Source organism: Geotrypetes seraphini, chromosome 1 (genome assembly GCF_902459505.1).
Source record: "Geotrypetes seraphini chromosome 1, aGeoSer1.1, whole genome shotgun sequence".
NCBI lineage: Eukaryota > Metazoa > Chordata > Amphibia > Gymnophiona > Dermophiidae > Geotrypetes > Geotrypetes seraphini.
In genome coordinates, this window is record NC_047084.1 from 423,741,554 (window position 1) to 423,762,649 (window position 21,096).

Below are 21,096 nucleotides of genomic sequence, written 5' to 3' on the forward strand. Positions count from 1 at the left end.
TTTCCAGGGAGAAAAGCCCCAGCTTCTTCAGTCTGTCAGTATACGAGAGGTCCTCCATACCCTTTATTAGCTTAGTTGCTCTTCTCTGGACTCTCTCAAGTACCGCCATGTCCTTCTTGAGGTACGGCGACCAGTACTGGACACAGTACTCCAGGTGCGGGCGCACCATTGCACGGTACAGTGGCAGGATGACTTCCTTCGTCCTGGACGTGATATCCTTCTTAATGATGCCCAACATTCTGTTTGCCTTCCTTGAGGCTGTGGCGCACTGCGCCGACACCTTCAATGATGTGTCTACCATCACTCCCAGGTCTCTTTCAAGGTTACTCACTCCTAGCGGTGATCCCCCCATTTTGTAAGTGAACATCGGGTTCTTTTTCTCTACATGCATGACCTTGCATTTCCCTATGTTGAAACTCATTTGCCACTTTTTGGCCCACTCTTCCAGCGCTGTCAGATCTTTTTGGAGATCTTTGCAGTCCTCCGTGTTTTCAACCCTGCTGTATAGTTTGGTGTCGTCCGCAAATTTGATAACCTCACGTTTTGTTCCTGCCTCCAAGTCGTTAATAAATATGTTGAACAGGAGCGGTCCCAGCACCGATCCCTGCGGAACTCCGCTTGTGACCCATTGCCAGTCTGAGTAATGGCCCTTTACTCCAACCCTCTGTTTCCTATCCGCCAGCCAGTTTTTGATCCATCGGTGGACCTCCCCTTGCACCCCGTGGTTCCATAACTTCTTTAGCAGTCTTTCGTGTGGTAGGCTTTTTGGAAGTCAAGGTAAATGATGTCTATAGATTCCCCTTTATCCACCTGGCTGTTTACCCCCTCAAAGAAGTATAACAAGTTTGTGAGGCATGACCTGCCCTTGCAGAAGCCATGCTGGCTCGGCTTTAGCTGCCCAGTGTTTTCGATGTGTTCCCAGATGCTGCCCTTAATCAGCGCTTCCATCATCTTTCCCGGGATCGAGGTCAAGCTCACTGGCCTGTAGTTTCCTGGGTCTCCCCTTGAGCCTTTCTTGAAGATGGGTGTGACATTTGCTATTTTCCAGTCTTCCGGAATCTCTCCAGTTTTTAAGGATAGGTTGCATATTTGTCGAAGTGGCTCATCTATTTCGTTCCTTAGTTCCTTGAGTACCCTTGGGTGAATGCTGTCCGGACCCGGCGATTTGTCGCACTTTAGCCTGTCTATCTGCCTGAGGACATCCACCTTGCTCACCTCTAGTTGGACCAGATTTTCATCCTGATCTCCTTTTACGATCTCTTCCGGTTCCGGAATGTTGGTTGTGTCCTCTTTCGTGAAAACTGAAGTGAAGAACTCGTTTAACCTGTCATCTATCTCCTTTTCCTCTTTTACCACTTCTTTTCTGTCATGACTAATAAAAGTTTATTATTATATGACGATATTTGACTCTTCTTCCTCATAGCCATTCCAAATAAAACAATATCATAAGAAAGTGCAACATGGTTTTCCAATAAAGAGTTTACTTGAGGCCAGATTGAATTCCAAAATAATTTAATATAGGGACAATAATAAAGTAAATGATCTAATGTCCCTGGTTCCAGATTACAGATTAAGTCTATTGGACTTAGAGCTATCTAATTTTTGTAAACGAACAGGGGTCCAAAAAGCTCTATGCAACAAAAAGAACCAAGTCTGTCTCATAGATGCTGACACTGTAGACCTCATCCTCCAAGACCAAATTTGTGGCCATTGAGATGCAGAAATCTGATGCTTAAATATGATATTAATAAGTATAAGCTATATGATAAAATTTGATGTTCTATAACAAAAATGATTTTAATGGTAGTAAGTATATATTGATGGTATTTATTACTTATTGTATACTAATTTAGGGCTGAGATGAATTTTTAGATAGGCTGTTCCTAGGATATGTTACTTAAGATAATTATTAATTAATGAAAGTCAAAATTATGAAATTTTATGGATGTATTCTATAGGAAATATTCATGGGTGGTAAATAAGAAAGGAGGATATAGAAGTGGTGATAAGATGAAATTAATGGGTATAGGGAATGTTTTATTGATTTTATTTTATCTCTATAAGGATATTTGGAGGTTAGTAAAGAAATATTTAATATTTTACTTAATGTGATGAGAATGTAGATACAAGTTTTTGGAAAAGTTTCTTAAAATGTATAGGGGATTGTTTTAATTTCAACTGTCTTGGTAATGAGGGAATTATTCACATTGTTAAATTAAATTATGGGTTTATTTCTTTGAAGGTTTTGATTGGGGAAGGAAGAGGTAAAGTGGCCTGGGGGAAGGGGTATTGTGATTGCTAATCCTATGCGTGCTCAAAGGCAGTCATTTTATTTGGGGGGAGGGAGAGGGGAAGTTTAATTAGGGTCTGGATGTGCAGGGGAAATATAAATTTACTGATTTATTGGTTGGTATTATGGTATCTCCTGTGGTTCCTTTTTATTACAATATTATAATGGATTTAAAAAAAATTTTGTTAAATGTTATTGGCCTCAATCATCCAATTAAAAAAAAAATACTTTCTTTTTTGAAACAACAGAATGCAGATATATGCTATATCCAAGAGACACACTTGTTGGCCATAGAATCCAAGAAACTGGAAGGGGGTTGGGTAAAGTATTGTTTTTTTGCCCCTGCTATGGGGAAAAAGGCTGGTTTAGCTATTCTGGTGAATAAGAAATGTACAGCTATATTTAAACTGATTGCTGCAGATCCCTTGGAAGATGGTTACATGTTGACATGAGCATGGGAAATATTACACTGGCGCTTTTTGTATATGCCCCTAATTCGAATCAAAGTGAATTTTTCAAAGCTCTACAGCAGTTGATACTACCACTGGCTGCTTCTAATTTGGTAGTGGCAGGGGATTTTAACACTGTTATGGATCCATTGATGGATAAAAAACCTAGTAAGATTATGAAATCATTAGGATTAGATAATTTTGTACAGTCTTGTGATTTGAAAGATATATGGCGGATAGTTCATTTCAATGAGCGGGAATTTTCTTTTTGCTCCCATGTTCACAAATCCTTTTCAAGAATAGATTATATTTTTGTTTAGGATCAATTAGTTCAGCAGGTAACACAAGCTTCCTTAGATCCAATCATTTTGTCTGATCATGGAGGGGTGTGGATTGAATTTAAAATTGCTGAACAGGATAATAGTAGACCTGTATGGAGATTCGATAATACATTGCTTGCGTATCCAAACTTTCTTGAAGAATTTCAATTAAAAATGAATATTTCCAAATTAATACCTCAGAAGAAATTTCTATGGAGACCTTATGGGATGCTTTTACGGCAACCATGAGAGGACAAATTTCATATTCAGCATATATTAGAAAACAGCTTAAAAGAAAATTTTCCAATTTGGAAAAAGAAATTAAGATCTTGGAATCAAAATTGGTTGAAAATGGGAACAAATTACTTTACAGGCTCTTTTAAAAGCTAAGTGTAAGTATAACAAGATTTCTTCATAATTGGTAAGGAAAGAATTGTTTTCTCAGCAGACCCTGTATTATGGAAACTCAAATAAGACGGGAAGATTATTGGCAAATTATCTCAAAGTTAAAAAAGAAAGACAAAAATTATTGGAATTAAAGATGAGAAAGATGATTTTCATTCTCAAATTGGACCTATTTTAAAACAATTTCTAAATTTTTATAAAGCTTTATATTCTTCTGAGCCTTATTTAGATAAGGAAAAAGATGGTTTAGAATTTTAAAAATAAATTGAAGGACCAAAAATTCCTGAGCATATAAAAAGAAGTTTGGAAAAGCCTATATCGCTAAAAAAATTACAAACAACGTTGAAATCCCTTAGAGGTGGATCCGCTCCAGGTGGTGATGGTTTTACGGTAGAGTTTTATAAATCATTTCAAAATACCCTATTACCATGTCTATTAAATTTATATCAGGTTCAACTAACTAATGGTTGCATTACAAGTACTATGGCAGAATCTTTATCTATAGTTTTGCCGAAGCCAAATAAAGATCCCATGTTGGTTTCAAATTATAGGCCTATTTCTTTAATCAATGTAGATGGAAAACTTTTAGCTAAGTTATTGGCTTTATGCTTGACTTAGGCTCTCCCTTATATCATTGGTATGCACCAAAAGGGGTTCGTTGCTCAGAGACATTCCTCAAATAACACTAGGCTAGCTTTTCATATGTTAAACTTAACAAAAGCCTTGGAAGATTCAGCTTTCTTTGTATCCTTGGATGCAGAGAAGGCCTTTGATCATGTGGAATGGACCTTTATGAATCAAATAATGGATTGGTTTGGCATTGGTTCGGGATTTATACAGATGATTCAAACTTTGTACAACTCCCCTGTTGCTAGACTTTACATTAATACCAATTTTTCAGAACGTTTCTGTTTGCAGAGAGGTGATAGACACGGTTGTCCTTTGTCTCCTTTGCTTTTTGATATTGTATTAGAACCCTTGTTGTTAGCAAAGGAGATACAGGGTATTCTTTACACAGGTCGGGAATACAAGGTCTCCGCTTATGCAGACGACATATTGCTTCATTTGAGGAATCCTGAAACAACCATTCCACATTTGCTGGATTTGATAGAGAAATTTGGGAAATTTTCAGGATACAAAATAAATTGGAGTAAATCAGAAATTCTTCCACTAAATGTACATTGTACAAAAGGATTATTTGATTCATTTCCCTTTCTTTGGAAGGAAGAGGGAATAAAATATTTAGGCATTTGGATAAAAAAATACGCTGGATGAGACAATGAAAGTGAATGAGAAATTTTTAGTGCAAAAAGTCACAGAAATGTGTGAGCAATGGAACCCATTACATCTATCTTGGTGGGGAAGAGTTCAAACTATTAAAATGATGATTTTGCCTGTGGTTTGTTACCAAATGGGTATGTTGCCAATGTTTTTTCCGGGGTCCTTTTATAAAAAATTGAATAGTATTCTTATAAAATTTATTTGGCTGGGTAAAACTGCAAGAATTGCTCTAGTTTCTTTACAAAAGCCAATCACGGAGGGTGGGGTAAATTTTCCTAATTTTTATAGGTATCATCAATCCTATATTATGCGTCAAGGCATGTATTGGATCCTCCCAGAGCTCAAGGAAAAGTTCCCAGATTGGTTGACGTTGCAATGGCAACTCATGTTTCCTCTGAGATTAAGAACAGAAAAAAATATTTAACAACTTAAAACTTGAGGTCCTTAATTAATGGAGAATACAAGAGAATAAACATAGATTTAGTTTCTATTGATGAACTTCAGAATTCTCAGTTCACATTGTACTTTCTTTTTACTAACCTGGCTACTCTGAGATGTCCTCCTCTGAGAATGAAATGGATCTGCTTTTATTCTTCCAACATCGAGTTTCACTCCACCCAATGAACACTAAAGAATGGAACCCATATTATACAGATTTTCTAGATTATACCATTACAGATCTATTTACACAAAATATTATCAGTTGCAATATTATTAAAATATAACATATGAACTTTCAAATATGTTTTATGCATATTAAGTTATATTTTCTAACTTAATAGGACAATTTTCAATTGCCTACACAATAAACGTTGAATATTATTTTCAAAGGTAAACTATTCAGCAAGTAAATGTACCTTTGTCTACATCAATATCTCACAAACTTTGCAAAGCAACGGCACACTAAAATGTCGATCAGATGACATCACGCGCATCCATGGGTACTGATTGACTGCCTACAGGATGTGCCTCTCGCCACAAGAGGCACATCCTGTAGGCAGTGGTCTGGTGCTAGCACCTCTCTTCCTCCGCAACGTCTCGCAGCATACAGTTTGCGATACACTGGCCTACATGGAACTCAATGAATGGGACACTAAGATTATGTGCATAATTTAAATCTTTTAAAAAATCTCTAAAGACATTCTTATTTGTATGGGCATTTCAGAGCTGATCATTTAAATCAGCAGATGGCAGAATATTTTTTTCTATGCAGATTGACAACTAGAAGATGACATGTTTGAAGGAAGCAGATTTATTTAATATGTATTGATGAATGTATGGAGTTTGTTTTTATGCATGTTATAATTTGTTACCTGCTTAGTAGATACGCAGGATAGAAAATTTTTAAAATAAATAAATATTTGCACAGGGGTGGGAGGGGGAATTATTTTTGAACACTAACTCTAAGTCTGTTTTTTCTTATCCTCTCTGACCACTCAAGTTCAGGCAAGAGGGACATTTTTAACTGAAGTTAATGTAAACAGACACTAATATTCTGGTTATTTCCAGTTACTGGGATTTAAAGTAGATTTGAACATAAGAAATCAAGGAATCGTAAAAAAAAGAGATTATATCCTTACTTTGATGATATATTGTCTAGTAGATATTGCATTACATTACATTAGGGACTTCTATTCCGCCTATACCTTGCAGTTCAAGGCGGATTACAAAAGAGCTGACTGGACATTTCCAGTGAAGTTACAACAGTTTTGGTGGGGGTGTGGGGGTGGGGGGTTTGGTTACAAGGGAGGAGAGGTACCTGGATTAATTCCGGAAGAACTTGCAAATTGGATATGTATATCATTCTAGACAAGAGGGTTATTTCTCCATGGCCGCGAGCTATATGCAGAAGGAATCCACTCCGGATTTTTTCTTGTGTCCCTGCTTCACTGGGAGCTCTACTGCCACCTGCAGTTAGTACCCAAGCAAACAAGAGCTCCATTGGAATAATGTAAAATAAGGACAAAAATGGGAAATTTCCCAAACAAAGCAACTGTCCTGCTCAAACATCATAACACTTGAACACTCCATGAACAAGTAACAGCCAACAGAAACATCAGTGGAGCTCAGGAAGTACCCCTGTAAATGCTAAAACATATTATACAGTATTATTCAGGGCCCAAAAGGGCTGATTGGCATTCAAGATAACTTGGAGAGGCATAAAAAGAATGAGACAATAGGCAGGCGCAGGAAGGACAGGGCGGAAGTCTAGAATGACACACCTATTTACTGGAAAAGATATTATCAAGGTAAGGACATAATCTCTTTTTTCAATGCAATAGGTGTGTCATTCTAAAGAAGTGGGATGTACAAAAGCAGTCCCAGGAATCTAGGGTGGGCTGCAGCAATGTCCACCCTGTAAAACTTTGCAAATGTGTGTAGAGTAGATCAAGTCGCCACTCTACAAATCCCCTCTGGAGAGACTGCCCAAGCTTTGCCCACGATGAAGCTACACTTCTAGTGGAATGCACCTTAACAGAAACAGGGGACTGTTTAACACAGAGCATATAGGCTAATGAAATGGCCTTACAGATTCATCTGGAGATTATGGCCTTGGAAGCAGGCGCACCATGCTTAGATGAATGAGTCAGCACAAACAGATGGTCAGAGAGCCTAAACTCGTTGGTGATCTCTAGAAAGCGATGAAGCACTCTTCTCATATCTAACTTCTTCAAAATGCGGTCCTCTTTTCTAGAACCTGTAAGATGGAATACAGGCAAACAGACCTCCCGATTAACATGAAACGCTGAAACCATCTTCAACAGAAAAGAAGTAACAGTGTGCAAGGAGATTCCAGTCTCTGAGATTCTAAGAAAGGTTCTCAACAAGACAGAGCCTGGAGCTCTGAGACTCGTCACGCTGAGGTCAGTGCTACCAGAAAAACTGCCTTTAGCATCAAGGAGGACACATCTTCCAGAGGCTTGAACATAGCTTTGGCGAGTCCTTTAAGCACCACGTTAAGGCCCCACGAAGGGAACAGTGACTTGATCAGTGGTCTAATATGAAGAGCACCCTTCAGAAATATGGCGATGTCTGGATGAGATGCTAGTGTAGGTCTACAGTCCTGAGCTCTGAAACAAGAGAGCCCAGTGACATGGACCCAAAGCGAAGCCACAGTGAGACCCTTGTCAAGGGCCACTTGGAGAAAAGCCAACATCACTGAAACCGGAGCTGAAAATGGATCCACGTGTTCTTGGGTGCACCAATGCTGGAAAGTCCTCCACACCTTAGCATCGGCACAGATTGTAGTCAACTTCTTAGATTTGAGAGGGGTGGCAATGACAACATCTGAATATTCTTTGCGCTCTAACATTTCGTGTTCAATAGCCATGCTGAAAGATCACAGCGATCCAGATCCTCCATGCATAGTGGACTCTATGAAAGCAGGTCTGGATGTACATGCAACTGGAGGCCGTGGCCAATTTGAAGATGCATCAGATCTGCATACCATTGCCTGCGAGACCAATCTGGAGCCACCAGAATGACTCTTCCCTGATGAGCTGCAATCCGTTGAATGACTCGGCCTATCATGGTCCACGCCTGCGACATGCACTGCTGACAGTACCTGAAGATGATGCTCTGCTCAATGAAATAGCAAGCGGACTTCTAGACATAGAGATGCACTCTTGGTGCCTTCCTGTCTATTGACATAGGCTACCACTGTCACATTGTCGGAAAATACTCTGACTGCTAGACCTCCAAGAGTCTTCTGCAATTTCACCAGAGCCAACCAGTTGGCACCTTTTCTGGGAGGGCGTCCAAAGCCCCTGAATTAATTGGTGGTTGCAATGGGCTCCCCAGACCAGGAAACTGGCATCCATCATTACACTACCCAGGAAGCAATCCGCAGTGGCATGCCCTTTTAGGTTGGAATCACCTATCTATGCTAGCATGAGCCTCCAATGTCCAGGGCAGAGGCTTCTGTAAGACATCCAATTGTGAAGACTAGCAGGAAAGCAATGCAGTTTGAAAGGGACGCATGTGGGCTCTTGCCCAAGGCACCACATTTATCATAGCTGTCATGGACCCTAGAACTTGAAAATAATCCCATGTTGACGGAGCAGACTTGGCCAAGAGACAAGAAGTTTAGGAGTGCAGCTTCTTTCTGCTTGCCTCTGGTAGAAAGACATGGCTGGCAGCCGTGTCAAACAAGACTCCCAGATACTCCAGGGATTGAGTCAGTGTCAAATTGTTCTTTCGGTAATTTACAATCCAGTCCAGATCCTCCAGATCTCAGATCACCTGATCCACTGTGCGCTGACCCTCGGACGAGGCGGCTCTAATCAATCAGTTGTCCAAATAGGGATGCACCTGCAGCCCCACCTGCATTTTTTAGCTACCACAACCATCACTTTGATGAAGGTGTAAGGAGCTGTTGCCAGCCCAAAGGTGTTATCCAGGGACAGCAGGCAGATATTCTCACATGTGGGTGACGTCTTCTACGCAGCCCTGGTATGGAAAGCTGCTAAAGTGCTCTTGTACTTTAAGAACTTAAGAAAGTTAATGACTGACAGCATCACACATGCGCGAGGTGCCTTCCCGCCCGACATAGGCGCACATTCCTCAGTTCAGATAGCCAGCTAAGAAGCCAACCAGGGGAGGTGGGTGGGTTATGAGAATATCTGCCTGCTGTCCCTGGATATCACCTGTTACGGTAAGTAACTGTGCTTTATCCCAGGACAAGCAGGACATGTGGGACTCCCTAGCTTACTAGAATGGGATGTAGGGAGTGTTGGCCATTAAGAAAATAAATTTTTCAATACTGCTTGGACGAAGTGACCCTCCTATCTGGAATTGAATTCCAGACAGTAGTGAGATGTGAATATATGAACTGAGGACCAAATAGCAGCTTTACATATTTCATCAATAGGAGTTGAGCGTAGAAAAACAAGAGAAGCTGCAATAGCTCAGATCTTGTGGGCTATGATGCAACTCCCAGTTGCAGCCCAGCCTGAGCATAAGAGAAAAGGATACAAACCATTAACCCTGTAGATATAGTTCTCTTGGATATTAGTATCAAAGGAGACGAAAAGTTGAGGAGATGCGCTATGTGGCTGAATTCCCTGTAAGAAGGAAGCCCAGGCTTATTTGAAACAAGAGTATGAAGAGCCGTTTCTACAGAATGAGAAAGAGTCTTAGGAAAGAACTTTTGAAGTACGGTAGATTGATTTAGATGACCTTCCGTCACTACTTTTGGAAGGAACTTCGGATACGTGCAAAGCACAACTTTGTCATGATGAAACACTGTGAACGGTGGATCCGCCACCAGTGCTTGAAGTTCACTCATTCTTCAAACAGAGGTAAGAGAAATGAGAAAAAAAAAACACTGTCCAAGTGAGGTATTACAGATAAGCTAACCACACTAGTTCAAAAGAAGACTGCATAAGTCTAGAGAGAACAACACTGAGATCCCAAACTACTGGAGGTGGTTTGACCTTGAAAAGGTCTGTTAATGAATCTGGACACAAGAAGATGAGCAGTTATAGGTTTACCATCAACTGGGCTGTGAAAAGCATTGATAGCACTGAGAAGAACTCGAATCAAAGTGGTCTTGAGGCCTAAATTGGATAAATGCAGAAGAAATCCAATACTGTAGATATAGAGGTGAATATAGCATCATGACAATGAAAATTGTCATAATTGTTATATGATTGTCATAATTGTTATATGATTATTTCACAATACTGTTGAATGTTTTATATTTTGAACTCTATCATGTTATCCCTCAGTTTGCCACCTCCAAGTTACCTCATTGATTGGATTTATCATTTCAGTATAGAGCTGTACTGAATAGTATATTTTTATTTATTTATAAATTTTCAAATATACACAATCAAGATTTAACTTGTACAGAAAGCAAGATTCAAGAGGTAAACGAAAACCATCCAGAACAAAGTTATACATATTCAAAGAATAAAAAATCCTAACTTAAATCTAGCTCAAGTCCTCTTATGGGATCCAAAATTGAACAGTATATTTTATTATTCAACTGAATACAAATAATGGGCATTGAGCTTTAACATAAACAATAAAAGAAGCAATGTGAAATCAGAGATCAAGTGTTTATTTCAGTAGGATTTAGCACAGCAAAGCCCAGGATTATTCATATTTGAATTTAAATCACTAGTCGGCCAAGGTCAACACTGTCTCCATACCTTAAAAAAGATATAACTCTGCTGGAGAGGGTGCAAAGGCGAGCCACAAAACTAGTGAAAGGTATGGAGAATTTGAGCTACAAAGAACGCCTCGGAAAACTGGGACTGTTCACCCTAGAAAAGAGAAGACTGCGAGGGGACATGATAGAAACTTTTAAAATATTAAAAGGATTTGACAAAATAGGCCAGGAAGCAGAACTACTGACTTTCTCAGATGTGACACGGACAAGAGGTCATAGCCTGAAATTGAGTGGCAGCAGGTTCAAGACAAATGTCAGGAAGTTCTGTTTCGCACAGAGAGTGGTGGATGCTTGGAATGCTCTCCCGGAGGAGGTTGTGACGGAGATTACTGTTCTGGGTTTTAAGCGCAAGTTGGATGCACACCTCCTTGCAAATCATATCGAGAGATACGGGAAATCTGGGTTTTCAACAGGGAGCACCTAACTGGGCCTCCGCGTGTGCAGGTCGCTGGACTAGATGGACCTAGGTCTGATCCGGTGAAGGCGTTTCTTATGTTCTTAAAAGTGCATCAAGTGGAAAACCGTGTCCATTTCTGCTGGTAACACTGCTGCGTAGATGGTTTTCATGATGTTTCTAAGATACGTCTGATAGGATGAGAAAGATTAAACTCAGTCCAATTGAATCAGATTGTAAGCCAAAAGGATATGAAGCCCTTGATGAAGAAATGCGTCAAGAAGATCAATGCTTACTTCGAGACTGGTACTTCGGTCTGATGCTAGAAAGATGTATGATGCGACACTGGTGTTCTCTTCATAGAACGTGAGAGAGCGATGTTTTCTCTTCGAAGCATCTGAAGAGGAAAGATGCTTATTGGATTGTCGATGAAGAACTGGACTGGTGGTAAGAAGATCGATACCAAGACATGGCCCTTCGATGTTGCTCCAGAGAAAAAAGCTGTGGTACTGTAGGACCTGGTAGCCATGTACTTAGTTTAGACCAGTACTGAGGGAGTCGATATTTGGATAAGCAGTTTATTTGCATTACCCAAGTCCCTTCAGAACAGTGCATCAGGCTGTACCCAGAAGGAAAAACACCAGTACCTCTGGTTTATCTGCTGGTACCTTTGGTGCCGTGGCTTGCTTTGAAGAGGGTGACCTCTATGACGATGCACACCTCGAGGATGAAGCAAGCCGGAAAGTGGTCGTCACTGCTTGGTTGGCATCAAGAGGTTCGATGCAAAGTGACCTGCAATGCCGATTGGGAAGCTGGCAACCTCTGAACTGGTTTACCAGACCCTTGTAAAATTCAGCACTCAGAGCAGTTTAAAACTATTGGGACTATTGGTTTAAATAAAGTCTTGATCATTGGCAGAAAAGACGCCTCCCATGCCTTTTATTAGATTGTCTGAATGTTGAGCAACCTTCTCACAGTGGCTTGAACCTTTTCTTGGCGCCCTGCAGAAGAGTCCACAAGCCAATCCATTAGAGGTTGGCCAAATTCTAGCTTGTAGTCAGACCGAATGATATCCAGAACCCAGTGGTTGCACAAAATCTGGACCTAGGCCTGTAGAAACACTGAGAGCCTGCCCCCGATATGCAGAGGTGCCTCCCTTGGCCTGACATCATTGCAAGTGCTTGGTAGATTGAGAAACTTGGGAAGTGGAGGCTTGGTTACACCTGGGTCCAGAGAACCTCTGCCTGTAGCCCTGGGAGAATCTTTGCGATGTGGAACTGGACTACTGATGAGATCGCCAGGAGCAATGACCAACTTTTGTTGGTCATTCCTTCTCTTAAAATTATTAACACTCGAAGACAATTCACTTTTACTGTAACAGCGCCACAGACTTGGAATTCACTCCCACTTTATTTAAGAGAGGAGAAGAATTTGGAAAAATTTAAGAGCCAACTTAAGAGCTTTCTTTTTATAAGATGCGTTCAATACCTAATTGAAATGTTAATTGCTCTTTCACCATTTGCTCTTTTATGCATTTTTTGATCTTCAATTATTTATTTGTCCTCCCATTCCTTTTGTTGTTAATTACCTAATTGTTTATTCTTGTCCTATCGACACATTGTATTTCTTCCCCTTTTTGTCCTATTGTTTGTCTTGTTTTTGTACTTATTTACCTTGTTTTTATTAATTTGTTTTTTGATGATTTTATACCCTTGTTAACGTTACTCTCTATTTTATGTACATTTTAGAAATTTATTTTATTATGTGTACATCGCTTAGTAATTGTAATAGGCGATTAATCAAATAAATAAACTTGAAACTTCAAAGAAAATTAGAGTGTCCTGAATCTCTAGAGATTCTGGGTCTACTATCAGACAGGGACTTGGGGCGACGGTCCACCACACAATTCATGAGATCATCCAGGCCTTTACCAAATAATAGCTGCCCCTTAAAAGGGGATTAGCAAGAGTAGCTTTAGCGGTGGAATCGCTGGCCCATTGTTTGATCCAGAGTATTCTGCAAATAGAAATAGAATAAGCTGACGCTTTACCCAGGACACGAATAATGTCGTACAAGGCATCAGATATATAATCTACACCAGATAAAAGAAATTGAGGAGGAAGTTCATCACTCTTGCTTTCTAAAGTGCGCAGAATGAACAGTCAAGCACGCATGACAAAGGACAACACTAAGGCAGCTTTGACTCCACTACCTCAAAAAAGACTCCTGTCTTGCATGTCCTTGAGCATCACGCCGCCTTCACTCAGAAGACAGGTGCGCTTAAGTGACCTGAGCAACCAAGGAATCTACTTTAGACTGACTAAAAAACTGCTGACACTCCTGTGCCATAGGATACAGCCAGGACATGGCTCTCACTATCTTGAGAGCTCCTCCGGAGAATCCCACTGCTCCGAGATCAAGATATTAATATCAGGATGCCAAGGAAATGCCGAGGTCTGAGTTCTCATTCCACACATAAGGGAGGAAGAAGTAGAAGGGCTGGATGAGTGACAATCAAACTCATGCAGAGATTCTGAAATAAGATCTGGCAAGGCAGAAGACTTAAATTAATGCAGAATCGTGGGATAGAACCCTGGTTCTAAAGCCAAAGCATGACGTAAAGAGACGGAATACGTTTCTGGGTCCCCTGCCATGAGAAGAACATCTCCAGAAAAGAGGTCTCCCAAGTCCTAGAAAGCAGCAGAATGGGAAGATATGTCTTGTGAGGCTATGACGAAGGAGACGAATCCAAGGTGTAGGGGGATGCTCAAGAGAAGTCCGGCTCTCATGAAAGGTTTTACACAAAAATTTCAGAAAGTCAGAAAAGGCATCTGGACTAGGGAGTGCTGAATCACCCTGTAATGACTCTACATTGTGTTTCTTATGCTGTGGGGTGTCCGCATCCTTACACACAGAACGGTCACTATTTCCAGGCCCAAAAAACAGAAATGGCTAAAACTGGCTGCTCCCATCTCTCCAGTCTGCGCCATGCAGCACGTGGCACAAGGATACTCCTGAGGCACACATTTTGCATAATCCTAGCATGAATTTGGGGTAGAAGAGTCCAAGGACTCCATCCCAACCAGTTTTGAAGCAAAAAAATTAAGTTTTGAAAGTGCAGGGAACTTTTGAAAAAAAATTGCTAACTTCCAAGATGGCCGCTATCAAGAGTTTTGCACCTAAAATCGCTAAATAACAAACTTACTTAACACAAAAAATGGCAAATTTAGGATTTTTAAGGTGGGGAAACACAGGAAAACATTCAGAAACCTGTTGTTCATACCTCCCACCCCAATTCACCTCATAGACTGTAACAGCCTTACTCACTGTGACCTGTGCTGGCAATGTGCTGCAGCCTGCCTCAGCTCTTTACAGTAGCTGGAAATTAGAAGAATCACTGCCTCAAGCTGGAAATGTCCCTTCAGTGCTGATATTTGGGCTGCCAGTCAGACATGGTATCTGACTGTACCGTCCACCCCCGTGGACTGATGGACGCGCTAAAAAAAAAAAATCAGCCAGAATCCTGTGAAACACTGCTGAGCCTCCTACGGATGCCTAACAACCTGCACTCAAACCCCTGCTAAACAGTAGGTGAGGATGAAAAGTGGGGACAGCCCCAAGCTCCAAAAATACTTGTGCCGACTGGCTAACAGGTACCAACCACGGATCAGCCTGTCGGCTGTAGAATGGAGTCTATTTCTTTTCTATGCAGGCAGAGCTGAAACTAAGGTGAAAGCTCTGAGCACTGAAAACACTGAATAAAGGTCAAAAACAACAAATAAATAAGAAAAGAGAGAGCAGAACAGAAACCATCCTTCTGGCTCGCATGCAGAATGGAAAAACTGCGGGGTCAGTAGAGCTCCCAGTGAAGTAGGAGGGACACAGAAAAAAATCTGCATATGGTTTGCAGCCATGGGAAGATAACCCACTTGTCTAGAATGAAACACTTATTGCATTGGAATAATAATTAGGATTGCTCATGACTAACTTTGGACATGCTGGGTTCCAGCTGACAAGAGGGATAGTCTGGGAACATATTACAAAAAAGAGCATGGGGAAGATGACAATTTTTTTTTTGGGTGTGGGGGGGGGGTATTAGTTGGAATGCATAGATTCTGAGCCAGGGACAAGTTCTGCAGTGGGAAGGAGGGAACTCTGATATACATAGGAAATCCACAGGTAGAAATAGTAATCTGCTTTTGAGAGGTGATTTATTCAATCTGTGGTAGAAGGAGAACATTGAATATTTAAAGAATATAGTCTGGGAAGCCAATTTAATACTATCTCATTCATGAATAGGCTCACACAAAAGTACAATAAAGTACTTTTTTAAGGCTATTTAGTAATCAAAATTGGCGGGTTTAAAATCGTTTGGAAGCATTGGATTATTGCAGATATACGAACTTTAAATGATGTGATTATAAATGGATCATTGCTTAGTTTTTCACAATTACAACATAAATTTGGTTTAAATAAATCAGAAAGTTTTAAATGGTTGCAGTTGAAGCAGGCTATTCAGGAAGGGTTCCCTGAATGGAAAGTTCTTAATTCTCAGTATAGTTTGGAATTTCTGTGCTTTCAAGCGGATTTCTTGGGTCACCAAGCCGCACAGTGGTATAAATTGTTATATGGATATTTGAATAAAAACCAAAAAACTGCTCTTAGGGATATTTGGAGCATTGAGCTTGGGCACCAAATTTCTGCCTCTCAATGGCCACGTTTTTGGTCTTGGAGACTAAAACTACAAGGACAGCTTGTGATAGACTTGGTTTTTTTTTTGTTGCATAGAACTTTATGGACCCCAGTTTGTTTACAGAAGTTGGATAGTTCAAGGTCCAATAGATGCTGGCATTGTGGTTTAGAAGCAGGAACATTAGATCATTTGATATTTTTTTGTCCCTATATAAATGCCTTTTGGAAGTTAATTTAGCCCCAAATTAATTCATTGTTAGAAAATCATGTTGGCCTTTCATATGATACTAAACTGCACGGGGACACCAGGAAATTCTTTTTCACTGAAAGGGTGGTTGATCGCTGGAATAGTCTTCCACTTCAGGTTATAGAGGCCAGCAGCGTGCCTGATTTTAAGGCCAAATGGGATAGACACGTGGGATCTATTCACAGAGAGAGGTAGGGGAGGGTCATTGGGGTGGGCAGACTAGATGGGCCGTGGCCCTTATCTGCCGTCTATTTCTATGTTTCTATGTTTATATTATTTGGTACATCAATGAGATTTAAAAGCCCAATTTCAGCTAATAATAATAAAATTCTATTAATATTAACAGGGGTTGTCATTCAGCAGATTACAGGAAATTGGAAAGATTATACTAAACTAAATTATACTTTCTGGTGGAATTCAGTATGCCATATTTATAAAATGGAAAGGGTGCTTGCTATGCAACAAGGTAATTATAATAAGTTTAAAAAGATTTGGGGACCATTGATGATTTATTCTAATGATCAGACATCTTAAACACTTCAGTATTGGATAAGATGAGGGGGGTGGGATTATGAATGATAATAATAGATAACTGTTAATTATTAAGATATGGGTGGGAGGGGTGGGATTCTTTTCTATATATATATTTGGAGGTATACAAATAAGATTGTCAAGTGATTAGTTAATATATTTCTGGATGGTTATTGTACCCTTGTTGTAATTTTTGAAAATGAATAAAGATTTAAAAAAAAGGCTATTTAGTAATCAAGAGAACCAGCATCACTTTCTCTTGTCAGTAAACATAAAGGTGGTAATACTATAAAGAGCCACCTAGTTTTAGGCAGCAAGAACATATACAAATGCTGAAATTCTAGTCATTTATATGTGCAAATGAACTTTTCCAACTACACAGTATTCCTTAAGAATGATGACAAGATCTGATGACATGTAATTCACAGGTGAGTATTCAAAAAATATAAATCACTTTGTACCAAAGAAAGGTGGTATATCAAATCTAAGACCCTGATGAGTGGAATTTGGGCAGAACATAGGCGGGATGCACATTTACGCATGTACATTATAAAATCTTATAGTTTATGCACATTATCTAGCATCTACGCACAAGCATTCAAACAAACTCTAGGGTGGTATAAATATCTGGACCTTCAAAGTAGGCAAGCATAAGGTGATTTATGCTAGTATTCTATAAGAAAAATTAGGAGCATGCTTTTCTTTACAGAATAGGCTTAAAAATGGTACTTTCCTTACTCCTAAATCTAGGTACCCCTCATAGAATTATCCTCAATATGATATTAATCATCATTACTACATTTCTATCACCTTTAGTAAAGCAGCAACAGCCTCCTGAGTGGCATTTCGAACATCTTCTCCGTTCACCATTAGTATCTGGTCTCCTTGCATTAATCTTCCATTGACATCTGCTGTTCCTCCTTTTACAATATCTGAGACAAATACCCCAGTATCGTTTCTACAAACACACAGTTTTTTAAATACAACTTGGTTTTCAAACTCTGAAGTCATACAAGCTTCATTTTTCATTGATACTTTTCTTTCCAAGCACTTTCTGTAATAGCAGTTTGATTTCAAAAGCTACTTATTGTGACAATGCAACATACTTAAGATATAGTACAGTGGTATTCAACAAAGTCCTCAGGGACCACCTGGCCAGTCAGGTTTTTAGGATATCCACAATGAATATGGATGACAGAGATTTTGAAAATCCAACTGGCCAGGTGGTCCCTGAGGACTGGGTTGAATACCACTGATATAGTACCTCCTCATATTTATAACTATCTCTCAATGCAAAGATGCTTACATGTAACAGACATTCTGTAAACAGCAACATTAATCAGGCACACAAATGGGTGACATCTGATGATATTGGGATAAACAGGTCTCCCAAAATTCAAAACTACATGTTCATAGCATTTGTGGCCCTTCTCACATACTTCAGGACCACCAGTCTCCTCTGTAGTCTAAAGCTCAGACCCTGTGAGGTGGGCAGGGCTGTGTGACTGATTAACTCTGCTAACTATGGACAACATTTATTATAGTTAAGCAATGTTATTTTCTTCTTATCTACACAAGTGGATGACTTCCAAGCTCAGGGATGCTCCATGTATGAGAGAACTGGGCCCACTATTGAGGAGCAACCTGCTCATATACTGTATGTATACAAGAGTTAAAAAGCTCATATGGACATATTTAGTATAGCTTAACCAAAGGCACTACCCTCTAACAACAGATTAAGTTAGCAGTGCAATGCAAAAGCATGTAATGAGGAGCTGATTTGCAGATGCTGTCAAGAAACTAAGATTTTAAAAGAGCTCAGTTGTAGAAGTGACTTTGATTTGGTGAGGTTTGAAACTGCTGGCCAGGGGAATACAATCATGATCATAAGAGCTGTATACAAAACACTAACCAAATAGCAACAGAACACTTTGTAAATGGAAAACCAAGGAGTCCTTTTACAAAGGTGAGCTAAGCGTTTTAGCGCGCTCTAAATATTAGTGCACGCTAACCATACGCTAAATGCTAATGCGTACATGTTAGTCTATGGATGCGTTAGTGTTTAGCGCGTGCGCTAAAATGGCTAACGCACCTTTGTAAAAGAGGGGACAAGTCTATGGTAGTAAAGGACAACAAACAGATGCACAGATATCCTGATGAATTCTGTTTGGTCTTTTTTTCCAGCCACTGCTTACACTGGATCGGTAGCATGGAATGTTGCTACTCTTTGGGTTTTTGCCAGGTACTATGGACTGGATTGGCCACTGTGAGGACGGGTTACTGGGCTTGAAGGACCATTGGTCTCACCCAGTAAGGCTATACTTATGTTCTAATAAGCAAGAGCTTCTTTGCAGTCCAGGGTAAGGAAAGCTTTTTCACATGTATCATTATGACTTTTTGGGTAGAAGGCTAGAAACACTATCTATTCATTGATGTGGAAAGAAGTTACTACCTTTGATAGGAACTTAAAATGTGACTATTTGACAGAACTGTGACGAAGGCTTGAATTCAATATCCTTTTGGATGAACTAACTGCTACTAGGAAATTTACTCCCAACTTAAGATGGTAATGACTAGGGTTCTAGTGGTTCAATATGTGATTTCATGAAAAAAAGTACAAGCTTCAGGTTTCATAGGTGTGACCGTTTCTGAAGTAGAGGTCAAATATGAAGAAATCCCTTCATGAATTTGGAAACAATCAGAATGTGGGAAGCCCTAACTTAATTCATCAAGACATGATAGGCCCATAGAGTACTATGGTGCACTTTGAAAGAAGTATATAGGTATAGGATAGCATTTTGTGGGAACATAAGAACATAAGAAATGCCTCCACCGAATCAGACCATTGGTCCATCCAGTTCGGTGACCCGCACACGCGGAGGCCAATCCAGGTGTTCCCTGTTTACGTCCTAGGTGTTCCCTGATGAAGACCCTGTTTTCCCGTATCCCTCAATGTGATTTGCAAGCAGGTGTGCGTCCAACTTGCACTTGAATCCCATAATGGAGATTTCCGTCACCACCTCCTCCGGGAGAGCATTCCAAGCGTCCACCACTCGCTGTGTAAAACAGAACTTTCTGACATTAGTCCTGGGCTTGTCGCCCCTCAATTTTAGTTTATGGCCTCTCGTCCGAGTCACATTTGACAATGTCAATAATGATGCTTCTTGTTCTATTATGTCAAAACCTTTGAAAGTCTCTATCATATCCCCTCGCAGCCTTCTCTTCTCGAGGGTGAACAATCCTAGTTTTACGAGGCGTTCTTTGTAGCTCAAATTCTCAATACCTTTTACTAGCTTCGTGGCTCGCCTCTGCACCCTCTCCAGCAGAGTTATATCCTTCTTTAGGTAAGGAAACCAGTGTTGGACACAGTACTCCAGGTGCGGTCTGACCATTGCTCTGTAAAGAGGCATGATGACTTCTGCCGATCTACTTGTAATACCCTTTTTTATCATGCCCAACATCCTGTTTGCTTTCTTTGCTGCCGCTGCGCATTGTGCCGATGGCTTCAGGGTCCTGTCTATCAGTACCCCCAGGTCCTTTTCTTGTTCACTTTTGCCCAATGCCACACCTAACATTATATAATCACGTTCCTTGTTTTTCGTACCCAGATGCATCACTTTGCATTTGTCTACATTAAACTTCATCTGCCACTTTTCTGCCCATTTTTTTAGCTGGTTCAGATCTCTTTGGAGTTCTTCAATGTCCTTATGTGATCCAACTGGTCGACATAGTTTTGTGTCATCTGCGAACTTGATTATATTACTCGTGGTTTCCTCTTCCAGGTCATTTATGAATATATTGAATAATATGGGTCCAAGAACTGAGCCTTGGGGCACACCGCTTGTCACATTTTCCCAGTCCGAGAACTTTCCATTTATGCTTACCCTCTGCAATCTGTTCTCCAGCCAATTTGCTATCCATCGTAGTATATCCCCTTCAATCCCATGGCTTTGTAGTTTCCTCAAAAGCCTAGCGTGTGGAAACTTGTCGAACGCCTTCTGGAAATCCAAATATATTATATCCACCGGGTCTCCGCTATCAATTTGTTTGTTCACCTTCTCAAAAAATTGAAGTAAATTCGTCAGGCATGACTTCCCCTTCCTGAAGCCGTGTTGACTAGCTCTCATCAGGTCACGATTCTCCAGGTGTTGCACTATACTATCCTTGATTATTGCTTCAACCATCTTCCCAGGAACCGACGTAAGACTCACAGGTCTATAGTTGCCCTGTTCCCCTCTCGATCCTTTTTTGAAGATTGGAATGACATTTGCTATCTTCCAGTCGTCTGGTATTTTTCCGGTTCTAATTGACA

The 21,096-nt window shown here is 40.2% G+C and overlaps 1 protein-coding gene across 9 annotated transcripts in view; it reads right to left on the reverse strand.

Moving 5' to 3' along the window:
- MPDZ (multiple PDZ domain crumbs cell polarity complex component) overlaps positions 1-21,096 on the reverse strand; it is a 550,514-nt gene that overhangs the window by 90,639 nt on the left and 438,779 nt on the right. For all 9 annotated transcript variants that reach the window (XM_033918951.1, XM_033918923.1, XM_033918958.1 and 6 more), the window contains 2 exons: positions 17,595-17,742; positions 5,286-5,372 (listed from right to left, as the gene is read on the reverse strand). In XM_033918951.1, the coding sequence (XP_033774842.1) occupies positions 5,286-5,372; positions 17,595-17,742 (235 nt within the window). The remainder of the gene's footprint in view (positions 1-5,285; positions 5,373-17,594; positions 17,743-21,096) is intronic.